Source organism: Mustelus asterias, chromosome 25 (genome assembly GCF_964213995.1).
Source record: "Mustelus asterias chromosome 25, sMusAst1.hap1.1, whole genome shotgun sequence".
Lineage (NCBI taxonomy): Eukaryota > Metazoa > Chordata > Chondrichthyes > Carcharhiniformes > Triakidae > Mustelus > Mustelus asterias.
The window spans coordinates 22694876-22712517 of NC_135825.1; the positions used below are offsets into that span (position 1 = coordinate 22694876).

The 17642-nt window shown below is 42.1% G+C and overlaps 1 protein-coding gene across 3 annotated transcripts in view; it reads right to left on the reverse strand.

Annotated features, from left to right (window-relative positions):
• LOC144511865 (plexin-A2-like) overlaps positions 1–17642 on the reverse strand; it is a 483337-nt gene that overhangs the window by 38557 nt on the left and 427138 nt on the right. For all 3 annotated transcript variants that reach the window (XM_078242266.1, XM_078242268.1, XM_078242267.1), the window contains 4 exons: positions 7538–7604; positions 5871–6017; positions 3414–3573; positions 333–436 (listed from right to left, as the gene is read on the reverse strand). In XM_078242266.1, the coding sequence (XP_078098392.1) occupies positions 333–436; positions 3414–3573; positions 5871–6017; positions 7538–7604 (478 nt within the window). The remainder of the gene's footprint in view (positions 1–332; positions 437–3413; positions 3574–5870; positions 6018–7537; positions 7605–17642) is intronic.

Here is a 17642-nt window from a genome sequence, read left to right on the forward strand (position 1 = left end):
ATGCAGAATATGGAGCACTCTGCAGGTAAGATGCAAGGACTTCTGAGCCCAGTCTAACACTGTCATCAGATGAAATGTTGTATCCACTCTCTACGAGGTTTCTACATTTCAGTGTTTGCTTCAGCGCAAACAAAGGAAGAAACTATAATGATTAATTTTGGAGGCAGAACGATAAAGGTTTAAACGTTACATTAAAAGCCGATTGTGCAAAAATCTATTACATTTGCTTTAAACCGTGATGAGGACAAGGGAAGGTTAGAGTTCAAAACTTCCTGCTTATGTCTCCTCTGGTGCAGTGTGGCTCAGTGGTGGGATTACTGTGTCTGGATTACCTGATAGTGTACCAATGTGTTCAAGCGCTTCCAGTCATTTTCAATCTTCGTGGTGATATCTTCATCTTGTAGAACAACTCGAGCCATTCGTCCCTGACGCCACTCTGCACAGATATACCGCAGATTAGAAACTTCCCACCGCCACCTCCACTACAAAAATGCCAGCGGATTATCATCTCAAATTCCGATTTAAATAGTGTGATCATCTTCATTAAATAGTGACAGCGGGACTCATATGAAACAACAGATAATGAAGGTTCAATTTATAAAACCCTAATGCCAGCAACCCACTTACGGGTTGCACAAAGAACACAAAACGTAAAGGAACAGTGGTGTTTTCTCTGTTTGAAAAGAAAAATCATTAAAACAAAATTCTGATTTATCAACTCAGTAATCAACTTAGACACAGAAGCAATATGAAGATAGGAGAACAGAGAACATTTAGGGACCTGTGATCAAAACGTAATTAAGTTTGAGGTCTGAATGAAGAGAGAAATACATTAAGCCCAAAATAAAAGTTGCTGAACTGGAAAGCAGCAAATTTTGAAAAAGATGCTTGTCCTGAATTAAATGGGTGGGAAAGTTGGTAGATGAAAAGCAGAACAAAATTGGAAAATATTTAAGTGCAAAGCAGATAGAATAAAACAATTGCACGAGTGCCTTGAATTAGTGCCTGCAATTGTACAGGGCCTTAGTGAGGACACACCTAGGGTTTTGCGTGCGGTTTTGGTGGTCCTTATCTGAGGAAGGATCTCCTTGCTACAGAGGGAGTGCAGCGAAGGTTTACCAGGCTGATTCCTGGGGTGGCAGGTCTGTCATATGAGGAGAGACTAAGTCGGTTAGGATTATATTCATTGGAGTTTAGAAGAGAGAGAGGGGATCTCATATAAACTTATAAACTTCTAACAGGATTAGACATGGCAGATTCATAAAGAATGTTCCCGATGGTGGGGAGTCCAGAACTAGGGGCCATAGTTTGAGGATAAGGGGTAAATCTTTCAGTACTGATGTGAAAAGAAATTTCTTCAACCAGAGAGTGATGTATCTGTGGAATTCACTACCACAGAAAGTAGTTGGGGCCAAAACAAGAAATTAGATATAGCTCCTGGGGCTAAAGGGTTCAAGAGATATGGGGAAAGGCGGGATCAGGATATTGAATTTGATGATTAGCCACAATCAAAATGAATGGTGGAGCAGGCTCGAAGGGCCGAATGGCCTACTTGTGCTTCTATTTTCTATGAATATTCTCAGGACATTATTACACATTTTACAAACCAACTACTTTCCAAGTGTAGCCACTCCTGTGAAGCTGACACTGCAGTTTGTGTGCAACATGGTCCCACAAACAATAATGCGAGGAATGGCCAGTGAATCCATTTGGATGGAGGGGACTGAGGACGAACCTGGTCATACCAGAAGAATGCCCCACTCCTCTCTGGAAAAAGTGCCATGAGATCTTTCATGTCCATTTGAAGAGGCAGACAGGGCCACAGCTGAATGCTTCATCTGAAAAACGGAACAGTCCAACAGTGCAGCTCTCTCGCAAACTGAAGTGCCAGCTTGAATTACGTGTGACAGTCGGGGCTTGATGTCACAACCTTTTGGTGAGGATACTACCACAGAGTCAGGAAGACACTTCATAAGATTAGAGTGAGAACAGTCTGAACAGGAATTGAGGGGCTGTGTTAACACAGCTTTACTTTGACTGAGGAGATTGTTGAACCAACGGAATTGGACCAAACAGAAAGAAAACCCACCAAGGAGGAGGCATGGAAATAAAACAGGAGTAATTGCAAATATAGAGGGGGAAATGATAAAGGAGATAGTGGGGCTTAGGAAGAGCACAAAGAGTGACAATCAAATAAATGGTCATCGCTTGGGACAAAGATGCCACACTGACAGGAGAAAATAAAAACCTTAGAGACTCTGAACAAATATTTCACCTGTAGACTAACAAAAATAGTGAAGGAAGGACGACAGGAGTGTCAAAGAAGGATCTGGCAGAATAAATAACAGTTATACTTGTAAATAAAAGAAATGCTATCGGAAAGGCTAATCAGATTTAAAGCTAATAACTGAACAGGCCTGGATAGCCTTCCCTTAAATGATGAGTGAGGTTCTTTAGAAAATAGGTGAGAGACAGGCATTAAACAACACAGGAAAAGAATAAGCCGCATAACTGCATATGCATAGGAAGACCACTGAGTATAGTTATATAGAACATGCAGCACAGAAACATACCATTTGGACTAAATGGTGTTCATTTATGAAATGTCAAAGTTCTCCTTTATGATAAAAATCCTACATATTTTCAAAAAACTTTTTCAAAAAAGTTTGCTTTTTTTTTCATTTTACCTTCTATCTTAAACCGATTATAATTTATTTTATTTTCTGATCATTTAAATTTGAAAAAAGTGATTTGATGCTTTGAACTTCCTGGTCTGCTGTCTGTGAGAACACTTCACTGTGATTGACCGCTTAAGTCTGGTTGCTGGCATTACTGCCTCAGGCTGCCTGGAGATCCTTCAACTTGGTGCCCGATTTTAAATGGCCATTGGAAAGGGGAAATCCACATCACAGAGATTGCTAAATTTTTGTGGGTAGCAGCAAATACTGTGGTTTCGCTGAGGACTTCAAGACCCAATGCATGTTGAGATTGAGAGAGTAAATTGTGAGCAAGGGTCACTGGACTCGAAATGTCAGCTCTTTTCTCTCCTTACAGATGCTGCCAGACCTGTTGAGATTTTCCAGCATTTTCTCTTTTGGTTTTTAATAGTGAGCATTATTTGCACTGTTCTGTGAATTGGTAACAAGGGGCATGGATTTCGGAAATGTACTAGTAATGTAGAAAGGGGAAGTACAAACATTATTTTTCCAAGCAAAGGGGTTGTTAAGAGTATAGAGCATACTGCAAATAGCTATTGAAAGTCATGTGGGGCTAGATAAACAACGGAAATATAAAAAAATCATCAAAGGAAGAGTAGGAACTAACTCTGGCCTGGATCGAGAAATGTTGCAGGTATGAAGGGTGTCTTATCATTTTAAGCTCTGAACAAAGCTAAGATTTGATGCAATGCATACCCAGGTCCATATCAACTGCTCGAGGTCGCTGGGAGTAAGGTACGTTTTTATAGCTGGAGTCCAGGATCTTCTCTTTAACTTGGGTGATTGTATCACAATTCAGCACCTTCACTGGAATCTCAGGACTGTTCTCATTCTCTGGATTCACACAGTTCAGAATCTATTAAAAAAAAGTCATGTTTAAAATAAAGATGAACTTGGTGTATCCAACCCAAAAGACTAAACAGATACATGGATCCAAGACAGATTTTACACTGCCCATACTCTTCCCACATTTCAGCACTTCTATCAGCTTTAGTCTCAAACTCCTCTTCTCGAAGGACAGTTTGAGCTTCTCCAACCTATCCAGGTAAATGAAGTCACTCATCCCTGGAACCATTCTTGTAAAACTTTCTTTGCAAACTCTCCGAAGCCTTTACATCCTTACTAAAATGTGGTACACAGAATTGGACACAATACTCTAGCTACGGCTGAATCAATGTTTTATTAAGGTTCATCGTGTCCTCCTTGCTTTAGTACTTTGTGCTTCCATCTATAAAGCCAGGATTGTGTCTGCCTTTCTAACCATTTTTGCTGCCATGTGACCTTCAACAATTAATGCACCAGATTGCTCTGTTCCTGCACCCACTTTAGAATTGTGCCCTTTATTTTATATTGCCTCTCCTCATTCTTCCTACCAAAATGCATCACTGCAAACTTCTTTGTATTAAATTTTGTCTGCCACTTATCTGCCCATCCCACCAGCCTATGTCCGCCTGAAGACTATTGCCAACCTTCGAACAGTTCAGAATACTTCAAACGTTTATAACATTTTTCGGTTGTGCCCATGGCACACCCAATTCAAGTTGACTAATATATACCAAGAAAATCACCTGGGAATGCCAATGTGTTCCTGCCTCCAGTCTGAAAAACCAGCATTCACCACTACCACTCAGTCAACTTTGTATCCATTTGCTGCTGCTGTCCCCTTTATTCCATGGGTTCCAACTTTGCCAGCAAATATATTGTTACTTTATCAAACAGCTTTTGGAAGTCCGTGTATACCGCACCAACCATAGAATCCTACAGTGCAGAAGGAGGCCATTTTGGCCCATCAAGTCTGCACCAATCACAATCCCACCCAGGCCCAGTCCCCATAACCCCTAGTCCCCCTGGCACTAACTAGGGTAATTTAGCATTGCCAGCCCACCTAACCCGTGCATCTTTGGACTGTGGGAGGAAACTGGAGCACCGGGAGGAAACCCACGCAGACATGGGGAGAATGTGCAAACTCCAGACAGATGGTGACTCAAGCTGGGACTCGAACCTGGGTCCCTAGCGCTGTGAGGCAGCAGTGCTAACCAGTATACTTTTAGCAATTTCCACTTTTACTTCCTTCAGCATTTGGTTCCGACAACGCATGACGCCTTATTATTTCTTATTTCAGTGCTGGCTCCCCTTGCTCAATCCTTTGTACACCAGTTCACCTTTCTAATGTCACATCTTGACTTCCAACTCCCTGCAAGTTACTTTAAACCCTCCCTAACGGCACGAGCAAAATTCTGTAATTCCCCCATAAACATGCTCGAAAAAGTTAGAACTTGTCCGTTCTAATGAAAGTGAACTTTTAACAGCATGATAAGCCTCAATTACTTACAACCTCACTTGCACTAAAACAAGCATATAGTCTCATTCTTTTAAATATAGTCCAAGTTTTAACATTTTCTGTTTTATTCATCTCTCTTCCTGATATTCATAGAATCCCCACAGTGCAGAAGGAGGCCACTCGGCCCATCGAGTCTGCACTGACTCTTTGATAGAGCATCTTACCCAGGCCCACCCCATTGCTGTAACCCCGCTAATCCCCCTAACCTACACATCTTGGGACACTAAGGGGCAAGTTAGCATGGCCAACCCACCTGACCCGCTCATCTTTGGATTGTGGGAGGAAACCAGGTCACCTGGAGGAAACCCACGCAGACACGGGGAAAATGTTCAAACTCCACACAGATGGTCACCCAAGGCTGGAACCAAATTCGGGTCCCTGGCGCTGAGAGGCAGCAGTGCTAACCACTGTGCCACCATGCCACCTATATTCACTTTTGCTGACCCTTCTTTGTTCAAATTCTTGTGTGCGTTGGTAAGAATTCTCCAATGTTATTGGTTAAATAGATACACATTTGCAAGCCCTGTTTTCAGAGATCCCAGATCCACTGTACAGGGCACTGTGCTGGAATGGACTGCCAATCATGGAAAGTTCCAGTGTGATAGCCCGTGTAAAGGACATGCTCAAGTATAATCAAAATGGACGCATCTGTTCAGTGTTGATGGCAAAATTGAGGCCCTGGTATTCGGTTAATGCGATTCATCAAAAAGTCTTTATATTTTAGTGCAAGTGAACATTTTGCTTCAAACACCAGCTTCCGAGTGCACACATGCAATTTTGCTGCTCAGCCGAAGCTTGACAGCTGAACTCACCAGAGTCTTGTATTCAGTTTGCTGCCGGATCAACTTATCCTCACTCAAGGAGTAGCGTGCTTCGCCTGTGATTGCGTCAATTGGTCCCTTCTCCATCTGCTGTTTAATGGCGCAGTACAACATGAAGAGAGGCTCTCCTGCACACTCCTGGAAAATTGAACAGTGCAATTTATTTTGGATTCATCTTGTACCACAACGACTTAGCTCTTTAAATCATCCATTATCAATCTACAAGCGATTTGAAATGGCAATAGTCTTCTTTGTCTCAGGGGCCTGCAAAGAGCTTAATGACACTCGATGGCATAGCCAACAGACAACATTGACACAAGAGTGCTGCCAGCTATTGAAATGTCACGGACTGGGGAATGACAAACTGATCTGTTCTCAACCCGACAAACTACGTCCCCAGCACTATCAGAACACGACAGAAGAGGTTCTCACTGTGTGGTAAGGAACTACTTGACATCTGCCATCTTGAGCTTCATTGTGTGCGTTTCCTTTCAGCTCAGATGGAATCAAGGTCAAAAGGTGCCTAATGGAGGCAACAGCCCACAGAGCAAGGGAAAAATTGATGAAAAACCTGTGGAAAAGCTAGACAATAAACACATGAGGAGGATTATAACTTGCACAAAAAGATGAAAAGGTGATAAGTCAATATAACATGAACATGAACCTCACCCGAGGAGCTGTTGTGTCGACATGAGGATATATGAGATTTTAAACAACTCCAAACTAATACCTTCAGTTTAAGTTTAGAGTTTATTAATTAGCATCACAAGTAGGCTCACATTAACACTGCAATGAAATTACAGTGAAATCCCCTAATCGCCACACTCCGCCGGCTGTTCAGGTACACCGAGAGAGAATTTAGCATGGCCAATCCACCTAATCAGCACGTCTTTTGGACTGTGGGAGGAAACCGGAGCACTCAGGAGGAAACCCATGCAGATACGGGGAGAACATGCAGACTCTGCACAGACAGTGACCCAAGCCGGGAATCAAACCCAGGTCCCTGGCGCTGTGAGGCATCAGTGCTAACCACTGTGCCATCATGCCATCCATGTGGATTACTGCTATGAAAGTGCTTTTTTAAACAAAATATTAACAGCACAAATTTATAACATTAATAAAATATCTTGGCCCTAAAGAGAAGATTAATTCTGTACAGCCTCAATTACATTAGTCACTCTCATCAAGAGCAATGGTTTTATAGCGTTCTTGACTAGAAGTATGTTTCCTGTTATATTTTCAAATTAAAAATCCCCTTAAATATATCTAGGCAACATTTTCACAAGGATTGTGTGACAGTGTTATAAACCTTGACAAGTTTCCATAGGAAAGGGCGGCACCGTGGTTAGCACTGCTGCCTCACAGCACCAGGGATGCAGGTTCGATCCCCGACTTGGGTGACTGTCTGTGTGGAGTTTGCACATTCTCCCCGTGTCTGCGTGGGTTTCCTCCGGGTGCTCCGGTTTCTTCCCACAGTCCAAAGGTGTGCAGGTTAGGTGAATTGGCCATGCCAAATTCTCCCTCAGTGTACCTGAACAGGCGCCGGAGTGCGGCGGGGGGGGGGGGGGGATTTTCACAGTAACTTCATTGCAGTGTTAATGTAAGCCTACTTGTGACATTAATAAATAAACTTTTCTTTAGGAATCATCGGAACTCACCTTCAGGAATTTATGGAGGAGGAACGCAAACCAATTTGTCAACATTTTCTCAGCCACAGATTCAGTCCTGAGATCAGAAAGACAAGAGGAACATTCAGGGGATTTGCAACACGATTGCATTTAATGATTTCAGGGCAAATTAACAAACGCAAATAAAATCCCACAGATTAATTCTAATGAACAACTGTTTATTTGACAGAATTGATGATGAATCCACAAACTGCAGCAGGGGGAAAGAAAATGGGCCTTAAAATATTCTGATGTTATTCTCATGAAGGAATCTCTTAAAAGTCCATCAGTCTGATTCTTGCAATGCTGTTTGCCCGACTGCACCAAGGTACAAACTGTTCATTGTTCAGATTACTTTTAAATAACAACCTTTTCTTTTAATACCAGCCCCATCTTTTTTGTAAAACAGCAAAACAATGAATGTGGTCTCACCGTAGGAAAATGACTAGAAATAAAGATGGAAACCGCCTAAAAGTAAACATCAGAATCTAGTAAAATACAACCACTGAAAAACAGAAAACAAATATAAGTGCTGAAGATGAAAAATTGGTTGCAGTTTTGCGTTGATATATATTGATATCCTATTTTGTGCACAGCCTTAAGCCAGATCGTTCAATATGATGGCAATGTCTTCTTCCATCTCCTTCTTATGGGCAGAAATACACAAAATAAGCCCAAAACCAATTTCTTTTAATTTAATTTTACTTAAAATTTTTACTAAAGTTACAAAGCCAGTGCTCAGAATGGACTGGGCAAACCCTTAATCTATCTTCTTGCTTGCTCCAAAAACCAATTCAAATGGAATCCAATTCATGGTCCCCACAAGAGGGACATACAAGATCCAAGCTGATGAGAAAGGCATTGCACGCCATCTTGGGCCTGATCTGACGCTCGACTTAGCCAAAAGGCCAAGAAGTGCACCCTTGCCAGGTGGCCGCGGCCACGCCCCGGCCCAGGTGACCGCAATCAAAATGTTAAACAGTGTAAATTGAATGGAAGCGGAGTGGGAGTGAGTTACAAGGCTGGGGTAGTGAGGGTGTACTTCATAGTCCACTAATTTTACTCTGATCTTAAGTCGAGTAGCTTTCAAACCATCACATCACCAGTTGACATGAATGGAAAGGGAACCAATTTAGCAGCAGGCTACTGGTGCGAGGACAGAGACAAAAGCTGTAGTCACATTGCACAGTAATATCCATTTTCATAGTGGTATTCTGCTGAAAGAATAGTATTTTGGAAGCAAAGAAAAATTCAATACTTCGGTCATCCACTATTGGAGAATCATGGGTTTGGTTTCTCCCTCTCCTGGAAACCATTGCATTCTTAAGATGCACCTCAACGATTCTCTCAAATAATCATTTTTCATATATATGAACCTAGACAGCTAAATTAACGGCAGGCTGTTCACATACAGGGACCACAGTTTAGCCTAATATTCTCCAAACCTAATATCCCTGAATTGTCACCAGCGATGTGCAACTCGCTTCATTTTCCCCTCAGATACTGCCCCAACTGCCAACACTCACCAGCTAAATGAACACAGATTGGGGTTTGAATCTAGGACTTTCATGGTTAGGTGGTCATTGTCTACTTGCTATCCACTTTGTTACCAACACCGAACTCTGCAAGATGGTTATGCTTCAAACTGGCTCCTTTAATTCAAGGTAAAATGGATTAACTTGGAGTGGGGAATGCCTGCGAGGTCTGCCTGGAGACAAGCCTGTGTAATCTTCTGGTTATAAAGACAAAAACTGAAATTCAAACCTACTACAAGTCAGGTACAAGTTTTAACCCTGGAGGGGTGGCACAGTGGTTAGCACTGCTGCCTCACAGCACCAGGGACCCGGGTTCAATTCCCGGCTTGGGTCACCGTGTGGAGTTTGCACATTCTCCACATGTCTGTATGGGTTTCCTCCGGGTGCTCAAGTTTCCTCCCACAGTCCAAAGATGTGTGGGTTAGGTGGATTGGCCATGCTGGATTATCCCTTAGTGTCAGGGGGACTAGCTAGAGTAACTGCATGGGGTTATGGGGATAGGGCCTGGTGGTCAGTACAGACTCAATGGGCTGAATGACCTCCTTCTGTACTGTAGGATTCTATAACACCAAGGATAAGGCAGCAGAGCTTGCCTCCATCCAGACTTTCAAGACTGGAATTTTCTGGCCTCTTCCACCGGTGGGATCTTCTGGTCCCATTGAAGTGGACGGACATTTGAATTGTTCTCCGCGCTGGGGTGGAAAAATTGCAGGCCTACAGTCAGACACACCTAGAGATTTGGGGAAATATGACCCACAATAAGTGCGGCTACGCCAAGCAGGAAAGGAGGACAGATGAATCACCATAGAGAGTACTGGTGAGGATGGATCACCGGTTCAAAGAAATCAGGTTGGTGAAGAGTTAAAGACCACAGAATCACCAGAAGGTAACTTGCTCCTGGAAGGGTTATCAATTATACTCACAGGGCTGAGTGAAGGGACTATGTTCGAAAGGACACCGGAAGATTTACCCTGGGGCGGCATGAAGAAGAGATCTTGTCAAAGATGGGAGGAGCTTAGGACTTTAAACACAAGACTACGTTTCCTCTGAGATGTATAAACATGGCATGGGGCTTTTGGTTAAGTTCATGGGGAATATCTTTTCTATAGTTTAGTCTATCACTTGTCTATTAAGTAATGTTTAGCCTATGTTGATTTCACTGTATTTGTTATCATGAAAGTCTTAAAATGTGTCTTCTTGTTGTGTGATCCTTTGAGTTGGTCACTGGGAAATCCACATTGCTTTTTACAAGTTATCAGTCTCTATAAAGAGTGCAACTAATGTGGGGCTCAATATAAAGTGGTTTTAGTTACTTCCAATAGGGGCTACTATATATATTAGCAAAGGTAGCCATGAGTATTGAAAACACATGGTCCAATGTTCAATGAAAGTGGCCGAGACATCTGGTGGCAGTAACATCGAAGGCAATGTAAAGTTGCCAAAACTCCCAGATGATTATAGGCTGCTCTCCCCCTCAAAGGGTGACCAGTAGTAACCTGAGGATCACCATACCTCTGGCGAGGGGCAAGGTTGGGAAGGCAGGGCCTACATGAACAACTGCAGACAGCATGGGAATTGAACCCACGCTGTTGGCATCATGAACCAGCCGCCCAATCAGCTGACTGTGGCTAGCATTGCTGCCTCACAGTGCCAGGGATCCCAGTTCAATTCCAGGTTTGAGTCACTGCCTGTGCGGAGGTTGTACATTCTCCCTGTGACTGCGTGGGTTTCCTCCAGGTGCTCCAGTTTTCTCCCAGTCTGAAAGACATGCTGGTTGGGTGTGTTGGCCATGCTAAATTCTCCTTCAGTGTACCCAAACAGGTGCCGGAGTGTGACGACTAGAGGATTTTCACAGTAACTTCTTTGCAGTGTTAAGGTAAGCCTACTTGTGACACTAATAAATAAACTAAACTGACCAAACCGACTCAATTGAAACAAACCCTTGTTCCAAACCTTAGCACAAGTAACAATGGCAGCATTTACATTATCTCATAACTTTTCATGCACTCAAAGGGGGATTCAGCATCAGCTATCATCTAAGATGCTGTCTTTTTACAAAGTAGTGTGTAATATAAAAATGCTCCATAGTTCCGTAGATAACCATTATTTAGCTTATTGTCACAGATTGTCACGCACAGCTCAAAGCTGAGACAATAGGCATTCACGGCTCAGAGGATCAAACGCAAGAACATCTCTGCATGTTTTGCCAGTCCCTTGCTGTAGTTTAATACCATTCGCACTTGTATTGTATCTTTGTTGAAAACATTACACACAAAAAAAAACAGGATCTATGGCTGCAAGTAATAGATGGCAGAAGTGATGAAATGGTATTGCAAGTGGTAGGGGCTGGTAATGGAGGCCCTTGACCTGAATATATACAATATGTGGGGAGATAATGATGCAGAGTGTTAAAACTGTCACCTCTGGTTATTAACATCTGTTGGATATTCCGCAGACGGAAACTCCATTAAGATGTTAATCTATGAAAACATCATTCTATTTCTGTGTGGAAGGTGCCGTTTGTCCCCATTTTAGAATTTCAAATATGCAAATGACACATCCACGGGAACAGATAGAATATGAGAAATATAAGGCTGTCACTTCATCACTTGACCTTATGACAACGCAGTCTGCAGATGCAGGTGTAAAAAATTACACTACAATGCCTTAAATTTAACTTGGAGCTGCAACAGCCACTTACAATCAGGGAAAGCAAAATGCTGATTGAGAAAAAAAATTACAGTTCCTCCAAAGTTGTCTACTCAAATACATTTCAATTGATTTTTATTCCCCAATTAAAAATAGTTAACCGGTTGCAAATCATTTCAACCAACATTCTTTCTATTGAATATTAGACAAAGCTGCTTAAAAGTCTTTATTGTTCTCCAGTGAGGATGTCTAATTCATTTTTTTTTAGCCTCACAGTCAAGCTTGGCTTTGTCCAAGGTTAACATTGAAGGAAGAGCAGAAATTTTTAATCTGTCATTTGGCGCCATTTAATTAATTACACAGAGATGTTATGCAAAAGAAAAAACCTCTCTACGATGGATACAGAAAATTATCTGATTGGATGGATTTCAGAAATGTTGTACATATAAGAAACTCATTTCAGATTTGATTTTGGCCGGAACCTTTATGCTGTTTATGGCAGCAGGAATTTCAGGTTCTGCCAATTTTTAAAAAAAGATTTATTTATTAGTGCCACAAGTAGGCTTACATTAACCCTGCAATGAAGTTACCGTGAAAATCCCCTAGCCGCCACACTCCAGCGCCTGTTCAGGTACACCAAGAGAGAATTTAGCATGGGCTACTGCACCTAATCAGCATGTCTTTCAGACTGGAGCACCCGGAGGAAACCCACGCAGACATGGGGAGAACGTGCAAACTCCGCACAGTGACTCAAGCTGGCAATCGAGCTCAGGTCCCTGGTGCCGTGAGGCAGCAATGCTAACCACTGTGCCACCGTGATGGTGCACCCCCCACCCCACACACACAGCGGGTTTCCCGGCGACATAGGGTGGAGTCAACGGGAAATCCCATGCCCAACTGCTGCAAGAAGGACAACATGGGGAGGCCAGAGGCTCCCACCCTTTATAGTATTCTCTTTTCTGTAAAGTACCAGTTTAGCTCATGATAATAAATCTCTTTGCATCTGATGGTTGTAGGTTCAAGCTACAACCTGGAACTTGAATACATGTACTGCTCTGGCATCTGTGTTGTACAGAAAGAGTGCTGCACTGTCAGAACTGTGGTCTTACGCTCAAGATGTTAATCTGAATCAACCTCTGGCTGCTTAGATGGAAACAAAGGATATTTCAAGAAGCATGAGATGAACAGAAGATGTTCCAGATGATCTGGCCTATGACATCCTAAATAAACATTTTATTTAAGAAACGGCTCAAGTGGCCATTTTTCTCAACACATTTGCAGGATCTTGCGCCAACTGGCAGCTGCCTTTGAAGCCAGAAGAATTCTGACTGCACTTCAAAAATCATTTAATTGACAGCAGAGTTTGGAAGATGCTCAGGATATGATTTGCACTGTAGAAATCCAAATTCTTTTTGTTCTTTTTTCTCCTCGCAGGTATCATATGGAGAAGGTCCAGACGTGATCATAGATTTGATTTTCGCAAACACATTCAAGGTCACTCCTTGACTGAACACAGTGCCGGGAGCCGCATTTCAGCAGCTCTATTCTGAGTAGATGTGATTTCCATCTTGAATGCCAGAATTGCTAGCAAAGTTCAACTCAGAACAACATGATAGAAACCAGAAATCTTCATCATGTCGTTAGTGGCATAATGCTAAGCTCGCAAAGATTTTACTTTGGCACGGTGGCTAGCACTGCTGCCTCACAGCACCAGGGACCCCAGGTTCAATTCCCAGCTTGGGTCACTGTCTGTGCCGAGTCCACACATTCTCCCCTTGTGTGCGTGGGCTTCCTCTGGGTACCCTGGTTTCCTCCCACAGAAAGACGTGCTGGTTCGGTGCATTGGCCATGCTAAATTCTCTCAGTGTACCTGAACAGGCGCCGGAGTGTGGCGACTAGGGGATTTTCACAGTAACTTCACTGCAGTATTAATGTAATCCAACTTGCGACACCAATAAACAAACTTAAAAACTTGGCATGTAAGCGTATACTCAATTCTCTTTTACAAGTTATTGAAGGCAGACTGGGACTTATGCACAGGTTATAAATGAAATATCCAGCCATTTGAAATACCATGCTGCTAATATAATAAACACTTTAATAAGAATAATGAAAAGATAGTGGGTTAATAATATAACATTACATTTGAAATAACACATGCAAATTTTTCTCAAGTGATACCCATATTTACTGTGAATACACCGGCCTTTTATTTTGTATGGCAGAGAAGTTTTGAAAGAATGTGACTTATACAGCAGATTTTATGCTGACATTACAGTATCTACAGCAATTTTCTTCATATCCTTCTGTTTTCATTCAAGTGGAGTCAAAACCTATTAGTCGGACTAAACTGTCCATTGTTATTTTAGTCTACCCCTCATTTTTGAGAATAAAAATGTCTCCCTCAGGCCACAGACAATCTTTTCCAGATGTCTCAAAAAATTGTAAAAGCCAATTCACACACAAATGTCACTGCGTCTGCATGAGGCCATCTTCCTCAGTTATTTGGAATGCGAATTTCAGATGTTCTCTATTTAATTTCTGGATAAGATTTCTTCCTGAACTTCCCAATAGGGGGCAATTTGATACTTCTCTCCTTCGACAGTCAAGACCTCCAGAAACACAAAATACAACAAACTAGGAAACTTCCTTTCAATAAAATACAAACAATGGTCAAAGTTTCGTCTCAAATTATGGAGCACTGACCATGTTGTTGTCACAAAGAGGCCAACTTGTTTCTGGAAAGGTAGAGCAGCTAATTTTCATTTTATGCAGGACAGAAAGGGAGAAATGTATAGAATTGTCCATTTAGTGTCGTCTTTGAAGAAAAAAAACTGTTGTTATCACTGAGTGAAATTGCATCTGTAGGTTCCAAAGGTGGAATCTGATATGTGCCCTCTCTCCTGTTAACAATTCCCAACATTGCTGGTGGTTATCAGCAGTACCTAATGCAGTAGCTCTTTATTAGATCACATCAGTGCCCAAGGATAGCCTGCAGCTTAACACGACTGTTAGGGAGGATTTAATGGCAGTGTAGTTACAGTAGATTCGATCTGCAATGCTAGATGTAGTGCTTCGTTCCGCCGCTTATTCTCAAAATGAAGGATTTGGGGCATATTAAACAAAGACAGGTTCTGGATGTTTGCTGGTCCATCAAAGATGTGTTGGGGGGGGGGGTGCAGAGAAGGGGAATTAATGATTGATAAGTGCAACTCTACCCTAATTGCTGACTTGCAGCAAACTTCCAAACTTTGATTACAATCTGCTGGAAGGTGCCCATAATCATATGAAGGGCAGTCTCATGTAAAACATCCACTTGGATGACACCAATCATCATAGAATTGCTACAGCGCAGTAAGCGGCCATTCGGCCTATCAAGTCTGCACTGACTCTCTGACAGCGCATCTCGCCCAGGCCCTATCTCCGTAATCCCACATATATACCCCGGAAATTTAACACAACATTCTTTTAAAATCTTTTCTTAATTTTTCTGAATGGCTCAATACATATATCCAAGTACATATAAAGTTTCATAAATTATATGATTGCCAATAAAATAAATTCACAGAATTAAAGTTCACCGATACATTTGCACACAACTTGTTTTGTGATCTTTGCGCGTGAATGCAAGTACCCACAATATGCACTGACAGTGTAAAATCAGCCTCAAGTGCTTTCCCTTGAGAGAGTAGCTTACTGGCAATGGGTGCAAACAAAGGGGTTAACTGTTACGAATCCCAATTTTAATTTGGCATGGGAATCTGTGGGATTGGGGAGGTAAGTGAGTGGTGACCAGTTGACTCCTCCCACAGCATGAAACCTAGGAGACTTCATTTTAAACCAAGCCCCATGGTTCTTCATGGGTGGGCTTCCTTCTGATGCCTTATCCCTGGTGATTGGGGATGTTGGGAACATGGCACAACATTCCTCCTCCCCCCCCACCCAAACCACCACCACTGCTCTAACTGGTTGTGGGACCTCTAGTTTGCAAAATACTATATATCTTGAGGTTCATATATTCATAAAGCTTGGTTCTTCTTCACCTACTACTAAATTAACTGATGCGTTATTACATCCTTGTTGCAAATCCAGCCTGTCTTCCGTGTAGGATAACACATTGATCCCTTAAATTCCCTATAGAGGACTGTTCAAATGAAAGGAAAAGTGTCCATTCACAATGGGAGAACCTGTTGAGTCTAGTTTTATCATGGCTTGGCAACTTCAAAAGCCAAAATGGCAACCAAGATTGTGACAAAAGAATTTCCTTTTCCTGAGCAAACTATTGTTCCACAACGAAACAAAAAAAAACTGCAGCAAAACCAAACTCCCATTACTTTTATTTTTACCAAAACATCAAATCCACTTTTAAACGACCAGGCATTTCAATAGCAGCTAATAAGTTAAAGCTCCTTAAATGTGACCAAATTAAGTGCATATCAAACGGGACAACTGAAATGTGTTTCAGTCGGCACTTTATCATATCAGAAACCTGACAAGAATCACAGAATCATAAAATCCCTACAGTGCAGAAGGAAGCCATTCGGCCCATCGAGTCTGTACTGACCACAATCCCACCCAGGCCCTATTCCCGTAACCCCACACATTTACCCTGACACATTTTCTGTCAATTTAGCACGGCCAATCAACCTAACCCGTACATCTTTGGACTGTGGGAGGAGAACAGAGCACCCGGAGGAAATCCACACAGACACGGGGAGAAAGCGCAGACTCCGCACAATCACTCGAGGCCGGAATTGAACCTAGGTCCCTGGCGCTGTGAGGCAGCAGTGCTAAAAGAAAAGTTACACATTAACTGCCCATGATATCACCAGAGCTCTTTGATCTTACTGTAAGCTTTGTGATACATTAACCGTATCTATCATATTTGCCCTGTGGTAAACATAACAATAGTTTCCCTAGACTCACCACAATGAGTGGAATAGCAAAGAGAATCTTCAATCATAAACATATTTTTCTAAGATGCAGCTTGCGTCAATACAGTTTTAAAATAAACACAAACCTGTTTCCCATCAATTTTAACCATAAATTCAACCATAACCATTTTGAAAATACACAATACAAGGGACAAAATATGAAAAAAAAAACATGACATGTATTCTTAAACTAGTCTGAGCTCGGGAATATCCCATATAAGAAAATGTTTTTAAAATCCAAAATATTTTTTTAAAAAACCACCCAAGTAAACAGACAATAAAAAATAATGATAGATTCAGCATCTGACTTTCATCAGGATCTGGCGTTTGTGTGTTCTTACAAAGTAAAGGCCACATTGCGCTTCAGAAATTAGATTGTGTCCCAGCCCCCTCCAAAGGCCGCAGACACGCTAAGTGACATAAGCTCAACTGAATCACGCCAATCTGTGCAGACTAATGTTAGTCCATGGCAACTGAAAGTCTCCCTGCTGATCTGAATCTCTTAAGCTCAAATCAAAACTTCCATGTGCATGCGATGGACCAATTGTAACTGCACCGATTCCAAATTAAAACTGATTGTTTTACCATCTCTGATGACTGGAACTGCCCCACAGTTGGCCCCAATTAAAGGGAATAATCCAAACTGCTCAATGAGAAATTAGGTTTGACTTGAAGACAAGGAGTAAAATATGGGATTGCTGTGTCAACTGGAATAGGCAGAAAAGCAATCTCACACTGCAGCCCTGCCCTTGCAAGAGCAAGCTGAGCATGCTTACATTGTTTATTTATTAGTGTCACAAGTAGACTTACATAAACACTGCAATGAAGTTACTCTGAAAATCCCCTTGTCTCACACTCTGGCGCCTGTTCGGGTACACCGAGGGAGAATTTAGCATGGCCAATGCACCTAACCAGTGTGTCTTTCGGACTGTGGGAGGAAAACGGAGCACCCGGAGGAAACCCACGCAGACACGGGGA